Raw genomic sequence first — 17,645 nt, 5'->3', positions numbered from 1 at the left:
CACTCTGCAGAGTGTTTTTATGGCTAGCTGTCAAACATTCAAACCGATAAATTCTTTACGTCACTGGATTTGCCTGTTGTTTACCTTTTTTCTTAAAAAGGACAAAGAGCCTGCAGCACCTGAGGATGCTGACATTGTGTAGTCAGCCTCGAAAGAAAATGCCAAACTCCTGCAAAACACAGTAGACGGAAATGTTAATATATTCATTGTATAGAACTTTTTAGAGGACTTTTCGATTATCAATTTGTTTAGCAGTTGCCTGCATCTCATGCATCTCAATTCTGTTTCGCATATTGGTTAAAAAAGTAGCAACACATTTTGAGGGACCTAAAGAGTATCATGCTTGCTTACTTGACTGACAAGTATATGCCTGTCACACCTGCATCAATTTTACCTGTGCTGTTCAGTCAGCGACTTAAGACCAAAATCCAGATTGAGGAGAGAAACAGGAAGGAGTAGTAGAGATAAAATTAAAGCAAAAACACTCCTCAAACAAAAAAAAAGCTGATGGTCATGTTTTTTTAAAGCATCTATTACTGGAGCTGCCATTAGTTGTGGTTGTAGTAATTCAACTGACAGGAGGGAGAAGTATAACAGTCTTTTGTCTGACCTGACAGGAAGGTGTCTACATGCAGTGCATTAGATATAATTGGTCTGCATTTATAAAGCACTTTTTCAGTCTTGACCACTGAAAGTGCTTTGTAGTACAGTTTTGCCATTTACCTATTCACACAGACACATTTATACAGGGCAACTATGTGCTGCACTTCCTTTCTCTCTATCGTGCATCACTCATACACAGCCGTCGGGGCAATTTGGGATTCAGTGTCTTGCCTAAGGAAATTTGGGCATGAGGTGTGGAGGACCCATGGATCGGGTCACAGACTGTTTAGTGGAAAACCTTCTCTATCTCCTAAGCCACAGCCACCCATTGATAGAATCAGTTTGATGTGACAAGCTGCGTTTAGATCTCGTGCTGTGAGCTAATAATGACATTGTGAGTCCCTATTGTGGAGCCTGTTGCTGCCATGTCACTGGGTCTCCTGGGAAACCTTGTAGTCCTGTGGGATTTGATCTTACATCAACCAGGAATTGGTCCAGTGTGAGTAACGTGAGCTGCTAGAGAATGGAAAACCGTTCGTAGTGATTGTTGTCAGAGATGAGGAGAGGATTCTCAACCTTTGCACTCACCAGGTGTGTTTTCTGAGTGTGCATGATGGTCCTCATCAATGCTGAGCTTCTGCTGGTGACTACTAAGCAGAGCAACTGGAGAACTTTAGAGAGCAACAACTTTTCTCAGTTTGCTGCTCTGTGTGTTACAACTGAATCTGCTGCAAGCTGCATACAGCACTGAGGCTATTCTTATGATTGTGAATGAGTAAATAACATGGACTCTTTATTGTCACTGTGCATCAACACACAATGGCATTTCGTTTGGCAGCACTCCACTTAGCAGCATATATGTATATAGGGAAAAATGTTCATCTCTCAAGCCTGTTCTCATCATACAGTACACAAACCAAAATATACGGAAGAAGCAAAATGTGAAACAGAGAACCATCTCATCATCACCTTTTTGGATAAGAAATAAAGAAACTGTTAGTTTCAATTATATTTAAAAAACACTTATTTACATGTATGTATGTATGTATGTATGCAGAAACCAATTCTCGAAAAGTGTTATTAGTTATTCATGTTATTAGGTAAGGAAGCATGTCTCTATTTAGTAGGAGATGGTTCATCTGTTCATTAAATACGAACAACATTCCATTTACATGTCCCCATCATTGTCAACAGTCATTGACAGCTCCACACACACACACACACACACACACACACATACAAACACAAAATGACCCCCGTGCCACCCTGTGTTGTTTACCCAGCCCAATGCTTTTACACTCTGGTTGAGGCTTAGACTGACTTACTGGGTCTATAACTGATGGAGGCCCAGGCTTCCACTGTCCAGCATTTTGTGCTGAGCCAAACATTTTGCCCCACACAGGCTGCACAGGAAGGGTGGGACGGGACGGGGCGGGGGTCCTGTTGTCACCCCTCACATTCTACACAGGGCTGGGGAAAGTCAGGGACGAAGGCCCATCAGGGTGGGGAGATGGGACAAAACTTCTAAACCTGCTACTCCTCTGGGGAATGATCGGCTTGTTTGTGCAGTACATGTGAATGTAGCAGGGGTTGATAATCCAGGGTGATGACTACACAGTGTTAACAGTGCAACCTCGGTTGCTAATTTTGTCTCTTTTCTCTCCTCCCTGTGTCACTTCAGTCATAACCAGAGGACCACGGCGTTTCGCCATCCTGTGAGCGGACAGATTTCTCCAGAGAACATGGATTTCATCCTGCAGGAACAGTGAGTGATTGAGTTTACTTTTCTGCTGCCCCATCCATTCAAAAAACCTCTCAGCTGGTGAAATAAAAAATTGATTTGGTGTCAGATGCTCTTTGCTACATTGACTTTCTCCAGCTGCTTTGAGATATATATCGACAATGAAATAGGCTAAAATGCTATTTTCATTTTTGATGCGAATGCTATAATGTGAGCTATGGGCTTCCTCCTCTCCTCTGACGTGATGAAATGATACTGGAAATGAGGAGCATCTGAAGCATGTGAAGAAGAGAAATCCACGGCTCCTATAGTATGGTTTGTTATATTGTCTGATTTACTGCGGTCGCCTGACCCTTGATTCACAGTGACTTCAAAAAAATATTATCTATACCATTAGGTTATCACTTGCATATTTTTTCCTTTTTTCACTGAGTGGTTTGATAGTAGGGTCTTTGAAAAGTCTTGACATAAGTCAACATGTGGGCAGTTCAATTCACCACTACATTTCTGAATTAGAAGTAAAAAGCGAAGATGTTGGTGGAATTGTCAAGGACATGCTCTCACTGTCTGGTGATGCTTTAGCAGGAGTCCGTAAAGTGTTTCTCTCTCTTCCTGTTAAGACCATTACAGCTGGAAAGTGCAGCTAAACCTGGGTTACTTTTAGAATCTGTTCTAGTTTGCTCTCTTATCCAGAGTGAAGATGGGCAAACATTTTAGAAATGCAATTTTTGAATTCCAACTATGCTGTACAGGTATGTCATCTGTAATGGAAAGTCAGAACACATGATTTATGTGCTCATGCTGTACAGACCGATAGTCAAACCACAACATGACTGCTCACACTGAACGTACCTGTCGGATCCTCTGGACCGGTCTGGTTTTTGTCAAAGAGAAAGTCGAAGTTTGTTTGCTTTCACAATTCTTACGAGGTAGAAACTACTTGACCATATGTGCCATTCTGTGTGCTGAGACTAAAAAATAGAGGCAGCATTTCCCCCAGTTGTGATGGTGGGCGGAGGAAGTATTGAACAGGCAGGCAGGCTGTTTCAACAGCTCGACCAGCCTCGGCTCCATGTTTTCAGTCCATATGACTCAACATGTTGCATGTCCTGGTTTTACTTTCATTGTGTTTTGCTATTAAACTGAAAAAAACCTACTACTAGTACTTCTACTCTGGAGCCTACTTTTGAATTATTCCTCATCACTAGTGACTCCAAACATTCATATTATTGTTTGTCTGCTGATCATTGTGTGCAGAGCTTTGTATCAACAGTTTATAGTGTTAGAGTGAAGTTAGAAAACGTTGTGTTCATCGTACCTGGTTTATCTGTAGTGACGATTTTGTAGTCAATGTTTTTCATAAAATGAAACTGAATTCTCTTTATTATTTTTTATTATTGTTTTTGTGTGTGGACACAAAATAAAGGATTGCACCAACAAGTTGTTTTGACAAATTGCTATTGAGGAAGTGATCTTATGAATGTTGTTGCCATGACGGAGGTCGGTTACAACCGGGAATGTCTGTATCGGTCCAATATGGTGAAAAGAAAGTTATCAAAATAATCTGACGGTGATGTAGAACCATAGTGTGACGCAGTTGCAGATCATCGCAGTTTATCTGAGGATGTAGACAGTCCACAGCCTGAAGGCACAATCGCCCCCCGTCGATTGCTGCAGAGCACCGGTCTAGTAGGTTGCTTGATCTACAGACAAGAAAATACAAAGGTGTATATCCCAAAATGTCAAACTGTTTCCTTGAGTGCTTTGGACTACTTACTTTAAAGTTGCACTTAATAATTGTGCACATTCATTGTAGTTCTCTAATGTTGTTGAGAGGTGTTATCATCTGTAAATACACATATGACCAACCAGCACATGGATGTTTATCTCCATTTACCAGCGCGTGGTGCTCTACCACTTTAAGAGACCTGGTTAAGCAGGTCTCTGTGGGATAAACAAGTCAGAGTGCTTACTCTCGCCTCTTTAGCTGACAGTTTGTATTGCACTCCAAGGACTTTGTTTGTGCAAAGATTTCCTGCCAGTGACTAAACCTGACACCTGACTTTCACCACAGTAAAGAGGCTCTCTAAGGTGTCAGTTACTAGTGACGGGACACTCTTTCCTCTCGCATGCCCAGATTGTGATACAGGTCAATGAGACTGGGCAATATAAATAAATGCATCCTGTGGCTTAATATAATACCATCCAAAAACAAGAAATTAAACCCTCAGGCAAATTGTTGCTCCACTTTGAGAGCTTTTTGTTCAGAAGGTACGTGTCTTTGTCTGCATGTCTTAGAATGTTTCTGTCAACTAGGTTAGGTGGAAAAAAACTCAAAATGTGATATGTTTGACATTGCTGCCTTCTTTTCTATTATTTCTTCGACTGCCAAGAACCAGACTGCTGTTTTATATACTCCAGTCCTTCTTCCTTAGTCAATGGTGAAAAAATTCCTTTGCAGTCACATGGTTCAGTGGAATATTTGACTACTGGCACGCTTGCACTAGATGGGTCAAAGCCAGAGTCCACAGTGTTTATGGCGACTGTCCTCCTGTAAAAAAAGATCCCATAGGTCATCTGTGCAAGCAGCTTATTATCATAGTTTTAGATTTTATTGTTAGATGAACTTTAGCTGCTATATAATTATGATGGACGTAAAGGAGTAAGTTGTGTGGAAGATTAAAACTTGGAAGCTCATTATAAAGTGTCTTAGGACACTTAATTGTGACACTTAGGGCTACTTAGTTTAATAGCTGCTATGCTATGCTCGAATCCTTTCTCCATCACTTTACCCTATAACACCACAGTAGACAATTTGAAAAAGTTTAGCAATGTTTCCCATTAATTACAGACACTGTGTTGGCCAGTGATGTTCTAATCTGTACTGCCACAGTTTCATAATGAACAATGTTTTTACATTTTCAGTATATAACTTCTCTAATTTTTGTTTTGTGCAGTTGCTACATTATAGAGCTCTCTCCCTCCGTCATGGACTCCTTCCTACCTCTCCATCAGCAGTACACAGGGAAATCCTGCATCACTGAGTCGTTACAACATCCATACGTTTTCACCGTCCTTGCAGGCAGCCCTCGTCATATCCTCAGCTGTATGTGTGCGCGCTCCCATGAGGGCCATGCAGTTCTCAACAGGCAGGGAGACATCACTCTTTCTGACGTTTGGTCTCTGTGGTGTTGCACATGAGAATTGAACTGCATGCCATTTTGTCAGTGGTGTACAATGTTGACTAGTGGAGGGGCTAGCAGTAATCTTTTTACTTTTGCACTTGTGCATTGCAGATAAACCTTTAAATCTCTGTTGGATGACTAGCTGTAACTAGCTACAGACAAATGTGCTTGTCAAACAGCTGACTCTGCTTCCACCATTCAGAAATCAGGTGTGTTGCACAGATTACTATACACATGGACAACTTTATATTCTATTAAGATCTTTGAGACAGCATATTGTCACTCAGACAAGTGGTGCAGAGAGACAGAGAGAGAGAGAGAAAGAGAGAGAGAGAGGATATGTGACTATGAGACTGGTGACTGGAGCATTAGTCATCACTGTAGCTGTGAACTAGCTGTGAAATGTTTGTGCAGTTCAGGCTGTTTGTCAGTAAATAAGTGCTACAAGTCCTCAAGACCCTGTACTCTCACTGCTCCCATATGTCCTGACAGCAGAACTGCTCTCACATATTGTGCTGCGCCATTAACAATGACAGGATGGTCAATTAGACTGTAATTCATTCATTTTCTCATTATTGCTACTTTTTAACCCAGAGGATAGACTTTTATTTTGCTCAACTGTTGCACACTAGATTGCCTCACCTCTGTCAGACACTGCTCTCAGATGCACTTGACTTCTCTCGCTCCACTGCCCTGTTCCACCTCACTATTGTAAGATAGCTTTGTGTATGTCTAGACCTAATCACAATACCTGATGTTTCATATCAACTGCATATTGTCATTTTAAAGTTTCATTGCAGGTTCAATGTTTAATTCTTCTTGAAGTAATATGAGCCAAATTCAGTCACTAAATCCGTGAAGAACAATTAATAGAGCTCTTGTAGCTGTTAATATAATAAAGAGACATTATAGTATAATGTTTTATTGCTCAGGCTCCATTTGTAACCTATTTTCCCTTTTAATTTTTTACTTTCTGTCATCTCAGTATTTTCCATTTCCTACCGTCTCTATTTCCATCTATCCTGCACCATCACACTCTCTGCCATTTTGCTTTTCCTGCTTTCATTGTTCTTCATATCATCTGTCTTGTTTTCTCTCACTCTCTTTCATTCTCTACTTCCATTCCTTTCTTTTATCTTCTATCCTTTCAATTCTCACTCCTTTACCTTATTGTCACCCCCTTTTCAGTGTCACTTTCATCTTTTGCACATACATCTTGCTGTCTTTATTTTATATTATTTTGATATTTAAGAATTGACTAAGCATTGACTGTCTGAATTGGGATTATTTTTCATGTTGAAAGGGAAAGCATCTGCCAGCCCTTTGTCTGGCACTTAACACAGATAAAAGCCTCCTCTTGCTGTCATGTCTTTTATATGCTCATGTATCTGTAGTAGTTGGTCACTGAGCTTCACCGCCTCTCCTTCTGTCAATCTTTTGTTTTTTCGTTTTTACTTCTGCACTGTCTCTCTACATCACTCCCCAAACATCTGTCCCTCTACCCTCTTTTCCCCCCAGTCCTACTCATTGTGTTTATCTCTCTTTCCATTTTTTTCTACACCTCTCTGAGACAAGGAGGCACCAGGTTCAATTTTTTCTCACCACGTCTGATGGATCTGTCTTATTACCAGCTGCGTAGGCGTGAAGCTGGCCTGTCCAAATGCTATGCTAATGTGTCAGTGAAACATGTACGCTTTTAGACATTTGTGTGTGTGTGTGTGTGTGTGTGCGTACGTGTGTGCGTACGTGTGTGTACATGTGCAGGTTTATGACAGGAGGAATCAATTTGTCTGTCCTGTATGCATTTAGTTGTAATGGATTTAGTAGAAATATACTCTCTCATTGTAATTATGCAGTATGACTCTCAGGATTGTATTTGCTGTGATTATGTAAGGCACAGTTGAATAACCCATCAATGTCGTGTTTTGCATTATGACTGTGAAGGACCAGTTGAGTTCAAGAGGGAATATTCACTAAAGAATTGACTAGAAAGTGTCCAAATAAAAAAAAGACTGTGAACTAATCCCTTGGTCGCCCATAAAGCAACTTATCCATCTAAATCACCATGTATCAGACTCATTAGCAGGAAATCAAACACCTGCAGCAATAATTGTTCCCTTTATATATTTTCAGCTAGCTAACCTGGGTTATTTTCCATGGTATACATTGCATATCTCAGATATGTTGCACGAGCTTGTTTTAAAGAAACCTAATTTTTTCTTAAAGAACTATTAGATACAATGTAAACTTAAAACCACCTTAAAATGCCGTTAAAGTGCAAGTTCATTGGGCTTAGTTCACTGTTTCTCCTATGTCCTAAATTTCCCTCAGGATCCAGCTCTGTTGTCAGTCCTTGTGCTCAGCTAAGCTGGTTGCCTCATGATTGTATTGTGTATTGAGTACACAGAAACAAGAGGGGTCTTGATATTCTCTGTGAAAGAAAAGTAGCCTATGTTCCAAAATGTCACACACTTCATATATTAGTGCTAATTGTCTCCTCATGTTGATGAATTGTTGATCTTTGCTGAAATTCGATATAACAGACAGATCTGTAGCATTTGAATCAGTGAACCTGACATTTTAAGAGTCCAGTATATTTGGGGACTCGATTCAATTAATATCGATTACAGTGGGATTTCTACTGGCACTGTACTCACAGTACATCAGTGCCAATCATCTTAAAACTTGATGGTATTCAGTTTTAGTTAGATTTAGCTTTTACCATCTTGTAAATTACTGTGTCCCTCTGATCATCCTTCCTTGTGTGGTTCCTTTCATATTAGTGGATGGTAATGTTTGTTATATGAGTTTCATGTTGCAAGATTGGCAAATACTCATGAAATCCCTCTAATCCAATTACATTTGACACACATGCTATTCTAATTTAAACATTGCAATCAAAGATGATGTACTTTCCATTAATGTGTGTGGAAGGTTTGGATTATAATGTATTGCTCCTTCTGTTAGCTGCAAACCCTAATTATCCAATTACCATCGCACCACTGCAGACACCACAGGAGAAACCATTTCAGCTGTTGCCCTGTGCGCTATCCAAAACATCCACTGTCCTGCTATTTAAAGCCTCAATGAGGCTGAATGACGCACTCGAGGTTTTCTTTTGTTGGGCCTCTTTTGTAAACTTTTATGTTCAAGGCTGGGGATTGAGCTGGTCTTTTTCAGCATTAACCCCTCTGCTTTTCATTCATGTACGTACACACACATTTATACCTTTTTCCTGTTGGCCACAGAGGCTCTCTGCTGCTGCAGAGCTAACCTTTAGATTACTGCCACATGCTGGCAACAGTGGAGTGGAGATCACTGGAGCTCATATTCTGGTATATATCTGTCACCTCCAGCCCTGGCTCAGTCTGCACCAGCCCCCTTTTCCCCCTATTTGATGTCAACGTCAACTGTGATGGAGGCATTGGCTCACTTGCCATCAAAGCAGAGCTGAAACGCCATCTGAGAGCGTTTTTAGCAGCAGGGTGTGTGTGTGTATGAAGGCTGGCGTCAGTGGGCCTGCTTGCTTGGGGTTATCACATATTTAAGTGGCTAAAGTGTCAGGACTTTACAGCTTCTAGGAGTATGTTATCAACTCTTATTTTGGCAGCGGGAGAGATTGAATTACTTCCTCGACTGCTCTGGGTCTGAATATCTGTCTGCATCTGAAGTCTGTTCACACCCAATCCGTCTGTCTTTCCTCGGGTCATCAGTACTAAGCTGGAAATTTAGATAATAAAAACTAGTGGAAATTTAGTGCTTGAAGAAATATATAATTTTTTGGGTTTCTTAATCTGTTTCCATGTGTGTCCTGCAGTGTTATCTTATACTTTATGGCTGATGCTTATGAAGAAAGACATTTTTATTCCCTGTACAATGATCTGGTGCATCTTTTCCTTCCCTGTTTGTCTAGGTCTTACGATCAGCTTTAGAGCAGTAACCTAGTTGTTCAATTAATTTTCATATTGTTTCCTCTATTTTATTTTATTTTATTTTTTAAGTTTCCCATTTTAACTTTAATTGCCTGAACTGATTTTTCGAAGAAGTAGACAGAGCAGAACATGATCAAATCAAATTAAAACCTTATTCAGCGTCTTTGAGAGCTTTGAAAAGCGCTATATAAATGCAATGTATTATTATTATTTTTATTCGTATTCATTCAGAGCATGTCTTCCTGGTGTAAATGCCCAATTTATAAATAAACATAAACAAAATTCCTGGATGACACTTGAAGTTTGCCCTCTGTCACATTTTCTCCCATTGAGTCTTCTTCCACGTCTCTCCCCTCTGTCCCTTCTTCATGCTCTCCTGTTCACCTTGACTGTTTTCCCTCTAGCTGTCCACCCTTCCCTTGCTCATTGATATGTGATTTGGTGATTTAAAGGAAGCTATGGCATAAATGTAAAATGTGCTCACATGGTGCATCATAGCAACACTTTGGTTAACTGTTGCCATAGCAGCATTTTGGATTTGAAGCAGAAGCTGTTTTCAGACATGGCCAGTGGTGGAACTCTGGAGAATTAGGTCCAGGCTTTCTCCAGAGGTTTCCTTTCACTCAACACAGCAGGAGATTCTCTGCTCAGACCAGTTCACAGTGCCAAGTACTGGTCTAAACACACCCAAATGTGACCTCAATGCATTTTGAGATCCAGTCACTTCACATTCAGAGGTGGTCTGGGACACATGGGCCCCATTCTTTTCATTCTGTGAATGTAGATGCATCCTGGCTGATGTCCTCTGACCACTGGTGGTTTGTGTGAAACGTTTAAGGATATGTAACTATTCTCCACTAAAATGTCTAAAAACGACTAGACATTTTGATGCCGTGTGTACTTGCATTATCCAAAATGTTGGACATTTTATTTTGTCGCCTTTTAAAGTTACAGTGTGTAGAATTTAGTGATATCGAGTGTTGAAGTTTCATGTTGCAGCTGAACACCCCTCACCTCACCCTCTCCTTCCAAACATGAAAAAGAACCTGTGGTAGCTTCAGTTGTCATAAAAACTCAAAAGGTGTTTAGTTGGTTCAGTCTGGACTAATGTAAAAAATATAGCTGCCTCCGTAGAGAGGGTCCCCTCGATGTAAATATAAAGTATTTAAATATAAAGGGAAAAATACAATTTGTACAATTTAGATGAAATGAACTATTGAAAACATCATGAGGATTATTCTACATTAAATTTCTGCCAATAGATCCCTTTCACCTAAATCTCACACACTGGACCTTTAATTGCCACATATCAGCTTCACTCGTGGCTTTGCAGGGCAAGTTTCAGACGTGGAAGGAAAACACACTGCTAGCCAGTTAGACATATTCTCTGTTATGTGAATAAAACTTCAATACCTTACCTCATCCCTGAACATGAATTACTCCTGAGTGGCCCCAGATAGGTTTTCATTGGCATTGGTGGTTAAGACAACTCCTATAATCTCCTCCTGCTCCACAGTAGCTCAGTCCATCGAGACCTGGCTTGGGAACCGGAGGGTGGCCGGTACAAGTCCAGCCTGGACCGAAGTATGAAAGGTGGACTGGTAGTTGGAGAGGTGCCAGTTCCCCTCCTTGAGCAAGGCACCGAACCCCCCCAATTGCTCCCCGGGTGCCTACATGGCTGCCCACTGTTGCGTGTGGTCACTGTTTGTATTGTGTTAAATGCAGAGGTCAAATTTCCCAATCTTGCATGTAGTAGTGCTGTGTGTGCATGATTCTGCGACAATAAAAAGGAATCTTAATCCTTGATCTTAATCAATGTCATCAAAATAGGTCTTTTGTTGTTGTTTTGATTGAGGGACCCCTAGTGGCCAAAGTTACATTTTGAATGTTTACATTTGCAACTTGCTGTTATAGAAAATGACGGAACAAAATGGCATGCAAAACAAACAACAAGTGAGTCACCTGCATACTTACTGACAACACCTTAGAGGAAGATCACATTGAATGATTTGTTGAGACTAAAGTGTCAGGTTTTTAAGTGCAAAATGAAATTGCAGTAGGCGGATCATTTTTTGGTTATACTTTTATTGGGAGGATAACGATGTGTCAGTGCTGAAATAATGGATGGTGTCCGCTCTCTGAAAAGGTGTGTGTGTGTTTTTCTCTCAGATAATTGACATTTCTGAATGTTTTTGATCTTCAGACTTCATCCATTCACATAGTGCAGTAATGTCTGTGTGTTTTGCATGTAGCTTTGGTTGTGGGTGTTTTTCAAATTTTGACATTTCTTCAGTGACCTTACATGTTTTCCTGTGAGAGGTATCATTAAAATACAGGAAAGGTCTTTGCTTTAAAATGTCAGAATCTTTTCAGCTGCAACTTCTTCTATGTGATTAATTCTTCACTGTGGCGTCTTTGTTCACCAGATTGCTGCCTTATTCTCCTACACACACAACAAGAGGCAAACTGCTTTCCTCTCGATGAGCGGACTATAAATGACCTCCAGCCGTACTGTGGTGTCATTCTTGACTCATGGTCAATATTGCTGTGTGAGATTAATATGCAATATTATGTGGATCTGGGTTCCTGCCCTGTCACATACTCTCACCAGGCTGCTAAGTGCCCATCTGAAGGGTGGCTCCTGCTCCATTTCTTCACTCAGTAATTCATTCACCTCAGAGATAGAAAAGTATTTCCAACAGAGAGGGAATATGGCATGTCTGCATTCACTGAAGGAATTCACTGAAGCTGAACATTGTGTCTTTGAGTTGTCATTAGTGATGTTTGGCCCATGTATTTATTAATGATGGGCAGTGATTCTTAGGTTTACACAGGCTCCTCAAAGGGTCGTATTTGGGTTGGGTCTGATGTGATTGCCCCGTTAGGGTCTGTCGCTGCACCATTTCCTTTTATATGTCAAAATTCATCCTCCTGTGAAGTATTTTTAAAAGGGTCCACTTCAGTTAAGTTGAATGAGACACATTCAAAAATAATTGTCAAAACTAAGCTTGAGCCGATCTTGGGCCGAGCTTGGGCCGAGCTCAAGATATCTTGATGCTTCGGGTGGATTCACACCTGCTCGGTGTGGACCTTAGGACTTTTCAGTTTAGTTTGAACCAAAATAACAGCTGGACTACAGTCCAGGCCAACATGAGATGGTCTCATTCCGGATTAAATGAACCATGGTTCCGTTTGTTTGCACAGTTAAAAAACAGAGTTTTCCAGTTTTCATCAGAGGCTGAGATTTGTTGGGATTCAAGTGACAATCCTTAATATTTGATTAGTCATCAGATTTTAATGCACACAACAACCGAGTGAAGAAGCAAACAAAAGAAGAGATACAGTAGGTTACACCCCTATAACATTTGTATATTGTCATTGATTTAGATAAAGCCCGGATGTTTATGACATTGACATGTGGTGCACTTTTAAATAGCATATAAACACCAATAAATCACACAACAAAGTCAGATTTATGGATCTAAATGTTGTGTGGAAAGGATATGAAAAAAATAGAAATCAGATGTGAGAGTCATGATAAAAATCATTGAGGTCATACTGATGCAGCTGAAGCACACCTTGGTTAGTGAAGTGTGTCAGTCTCTTTTCATGTTGTCTCTCTCCAACCTCTCAATCTAGTCATCTTTTCCCCTTTGTTGTCTCTTTTCCTTCTTCTTTGTCCTCAGTTGAATTAGATCCACCTCGATTCAAAGAGGCTCGCTGACTGTGAGAATCCGTAAGTTGCCTAAACTGCTTTTATAACCAGCAACTGGTTAAGCTACTGACAAAGACTGTGAAACATATTTAAAAAGGATTTGTAAATCAAATCAAATCTGACTTTATTTATAAAGCAGCTATCGTGCAAAGTTGCTATACAATACCGTTCAAATACAATAATAGAGTAAAACACAAAAATACAGCAATACATAGCAATACAATAAAATAAAGTAATTATATATATATATAACAGGATAAGATCATTTTAAGTTAGAAATGAAGGTCTTTCTTTACAAGTGTTTACTGGCTGCTCTGGCCAGTCATTCCAGAGCTGAAAATCATAGACACTAAATAAGTATGTAGTTTATAATGCTGTAAAGAAAGAAGGGTGTACAGAGGGAATTTTGATTTATTATTCACTGTGGTAGGATATGGTGCAGTGGGTTATTTTTCTTTTCTTGAGTCCCTCCATCTTATAGCTTTATCTTTTTTTACCTTTCCTTTATCTCTCAAGGCCAATTTATTCTTTATCAGTAACTGTACCATTTACAATGGTCTACCTAACTGCACATCACAGACTGTATTAACTACGATTGGCCAGCATGATAGCATGTAATCTGTATCAATCTTACACGTGACCTTTCAGACCCTTGTTTGAAAGAGGTAAACAGGTTGTCGCCCGTGACCTCGCCCTCTTATTGGAGGTAAGATAAGAGAGTTTGTTCCTATGAACCTCCAAGAACTTTATTATATATGAATTAATTCAAGAAAAAGTGAGGTCTTATTTTCTTCCAGCCCTCCTGCCTGAGCTCAAAGTGCATATGTCCCTCAACACTGAGTTTCAGGAGCCTCAACCTTGATCATGTTCTTTTTCTCAGTGAAGTAAACTAAGCAGAATCTGTTTCCATTATGGCAGACGTACAAGGCGAGCCCTCGTACTACAAAGCAAAGGTGGAAATTCTCTGTTTTTTTAATATACATTTCTGAACATTCAAGGACCTGTGATTTACTTCATATCAGTTTCCAGTTCCATCTCTTTGTCCCCCTCTTTTTTTAATTCCTTCTGCTTTTTAACAATACAACCATGCACTGTCTCTTGCTCAAATGGTGGTTTTCAAAAAGCTAAATAAAAAAAAGGACAAGATTGGGCCTAAAATATCTAGAAGTACTATTGCCTTTATATTATATGAATAGAAAAGTTTTGTAATAATTCGGCATTGCAGCTCAAAATGCCAAGTGCCTGTCTATCTTTCCTCTGAGACTTTAAATTAACTCTTAATCAAAAAAACAATTACTTTCCCTAATCCCAGTCATTTTTAAAAGCCTGTTTGGAGCCTTTTCAGTAAATACATTGTTTTGACTTGGATGAAAAATAAATCTAATTTACATTTTGAACAGTTTGTATTCCTGACCTTAAAGTTTGCTTTAAATTATGTTGCTAACAGAAAGAAAATAGAGCTTCTGTCTCTCTCTGGTTCTCCAACCCACACACACCACATTCCAGAGATTTACATTATGCATCTGTAGTTAGAGGTTGTTAATGTACTGAAACTGCTGGATGTGTTGGTGTGAAACAGTTCAGCCTCTATTATGAAGGAAAGAGATGAAGGAGCTCTCTTCATCTGAAGATAAAATATAAGACTCAAGAAAAAAATAATGATTAAGGAGACAAATATTGTCATTTATTTTGTTTCTGTAATTCACCCAAATCTAACCTTTTTTATCCATTTAGTGGAGCAATTTTAATTGTCAAATGTGTGTTTGCAAAAATAACAAAATTAATTAGATTGAAGAAAGATAGCAAGGTGATGTGCGTTTCAGAGAAATATAGTTTAATTATTTTTTGGATGAAAGAATACATTACACTGCCAATTTTGTTCCTTCTGAAATTAATCACACAGATTTACACGTTTGCTCCGCCTGATGTCAGCGCATTGACAATAAAACATCCAGTGTTGAACGTCTCATCTGTCTCACCACAGTAAGACAGCGGCAATAACAGGCCTGTCACCATGGGAAGATACACTGATTGTAGCTAGCAAGGAGGTGTGTTTGTGTGTGCAGTCTGTTTTTTCTTTTTTTTCTTTGTCTTTACATATAATATTTATGTTGTTCACCATAAACTGGTATCAGTGCAGAATAAACCTCATTACGCTTAAGTCTTTTTATATTGTCATTAGCTTCTACAAAGATTTTGCGAGTCTCCCAGAAGTTAACATCATAGAAATTAGTAACCAGCCATTTAAAAATTTAGAATATACCAAGCTTGAAAAAAATAATGAAACATTGAAAATTGACACTGAGAACAAAATGTCAAAAAAGCAACGCACTGAAATAAAAAGGTCCCTGGCAACAGAAAAGGAACCTTAATTAATCTGTTTCTGTATCATTTTGAAAAAAGACTTCGTTTCTTTTATTCTTTTGGTGGTGTGATGTCACATTTCTGGCAGAAGAAGTTCTATAGAGAAATGCTCACTTAACATGCCTTTTACATACCAAGTTACCATGTAGAGTACTAGGTATCCATCTCTGTGTACACTTCCAAAAGAGAGGTCCAGACCTTTTTAGAGACAAGACTACTGCAGACAGGGTTTAAAGAGGTTTCAGGGGTAATGGCTTCCTTGTGGAGTAATAATGCAGGGCCCTCCTAGAGTTCAATTAAGCTGCTTTAAGACATGCACTTAACTGGGGATGTATGTGAGAAAGCACATTTCAGAGTCAGAGGCTCCAGACATTCTCTGGAGTTTCTCCTGCCATGCAGGCTCCCAGTAAAGGATGTGACAACACAGCGGGAGATCCTCCGCAGGATTCACTGAAAACAAGTGGGCGTCTTGATGATCTTTTTAACAAACAACAGATGAAACAAAAAGAAAACAAATATTTCAAGACAAAACAGACAGAGATGAAGATGTTGTTTTGTGTATTTATATGTTGCATACAAATGTGAATCTGTCAGAGGCCCTGACAGACGCATTATCGGCACTGTTGTGCTCCTCGTTGGAGGAGTGCAGCATGTTGGATGTGCTCAAACAGACCTTGGTCTTTGTCCAGTGTTTTGTTTATTATCTCTGACTTGTGTACGATGGACGCTCGTTGGCAGGGGAGAGGCAGGTGAGAACCAGTCAAAACTCTGGTTTCATCAGATCGTGATCTTTGGGGCCTCAGGGGAGATGAATGGTCACATTACTAATACTGGTTATCAGTAATGCTGAGTGCACAATAAGGTCTGCTCCACAGTCTGTATGCAGATTGATGACACATCCTCCCTTCCTCCCACTTTCACAGTCTGAATTGGGACAATCTGTGTCCCTCAGAGGACTCAGTCTAGACTGCAGACCAAAATGAGATGGTCCTGCCTATTCTGCTGTCGCCTAGCAACAGAGCTGCAGTTGGACAAGACAAGAAAGTTTTAATTCCTTTTATGTTTTTAATATGTGTACCATTAGCTGTTTGGTTGATTTGAAGTATGATACACATCAAGCATTCAACGTCTCGTCACGTCACCTGCCGCTGCCATTATCTCTTTGAAAAAGAGCTGAAGCTCGCGAGAAGGAACCACTCATTGGAGCCTTTATTTCCCAGGGATGGAAGGATGCATTTGTCTGCCATATCTGGAGGAGCCTTTGAAATGAGACTGACACAGCTGTGACGCAGTCAGTCTACAAACAGTGTCTGTACAGTAGTGATCAGGGGATGGGGCCTAAGTAGCAGACACAGACGAGATCTATTGTGAGCCAGTCTCAGCTGTCAATCATGATGCCTTGCCTCATCGAAACACTTACTGAAAAATCGAGCACTTAAACATACATTAGTTTGCTGAGAACTACCTATAATGACAGAAACTACCTTTGACAAAAATGTATTTGACTTTTACTTAAGACCTACACTGCCACCAGGAGGCGATTGAGACACTTTGGCTTCGCTTTTGGAAAGCAGTCATATCGTCCATCTTGATGTACAGTCAATGTTCTGAATGCATCACAAAAAAATAAAGCCCTTAAAACGGCAACTGACAAACAAACAGAAGTAATACTGTGTACCTGTTGAAGCTGTGCAACTGCACTTACTAATGAATTTAAAGGCTTTCATGTTGTACCTGTATCCTTGGAAACCAAACCCCCCCAACACATATCCATTGAAAATATACTGCCTTTTTAAAAAATAAATAAGCCCATGATCTCCAGTCAGTGTTTGTTTTCCTCGTCCTTTCATTTGAAAACTGAGAGTATAATACATAGCTGAAAAGACATGAAGACAAGAAGAGTTAATATTTCATTGTAGCAGGTTAGAAAATCTGTTTGAGGTGAAGTCAGTGTGAGCTTTGCAAGTAAATCAATGTATGAGCACTTGCTGGAAAACAGTGGAACATGAGCACAGTGTCTTAGACTGAAAAACTAGAACACAAAGATATAAATCTCAGAGGTGTGTCTCTTACTGCATTCATGATGTTAAAGCAGGTTCTTCAGT

At 39.8% G+C, this 17,645-nt stretch overlaps 1 protein-coding gene across 21 annotated transcripts in view; it reads left to right on the top strand.

The window, feature by feature from the left end:
• Positions 1 to 17,645, top strand: part of plekha7a (pleckstrin homology domain containing, family A member 7a) — a 116,434-nt gene that overhangs the window by 55,229 nt on the left and 43,560 nt on the right. For all 21 annotated transcript variants that reach the window (XM_069529045.1, XM_069529043.1, XM_069529061.1 and 18 more), the window contains one exon: positions 2,285 to 2,368. In XM_069529045.1, the coding sequence (XP_069385146.1) occupies positions 2,285 to 2,368 (84 nt within the window). The remainder of the gene's footprint in view (positions 1 to 2,284; positions 2,369 to 17,645) is intronic.

This window comes from Paralichthys olivaceus, chromosome 7 (genome assembly GCF_024713975.1).
Source record: "Paralichthys olivaceus isolate ysfri-2021 chromosome 7, ASM2471397v2, whole genome shotgun sequence".
Classification (NCBI taxonomy): Eukaryota; Metazoa; Chordata; class Actinopteri; order Pleuronectiformes; family Paralichthyidae; genus Paralichthys; species Paralichthys olivaceus.
Note: the sequence above shows the minus strand (reverse complement) of the source record. Positions and strands in the feature narration are given on the sequence as shown.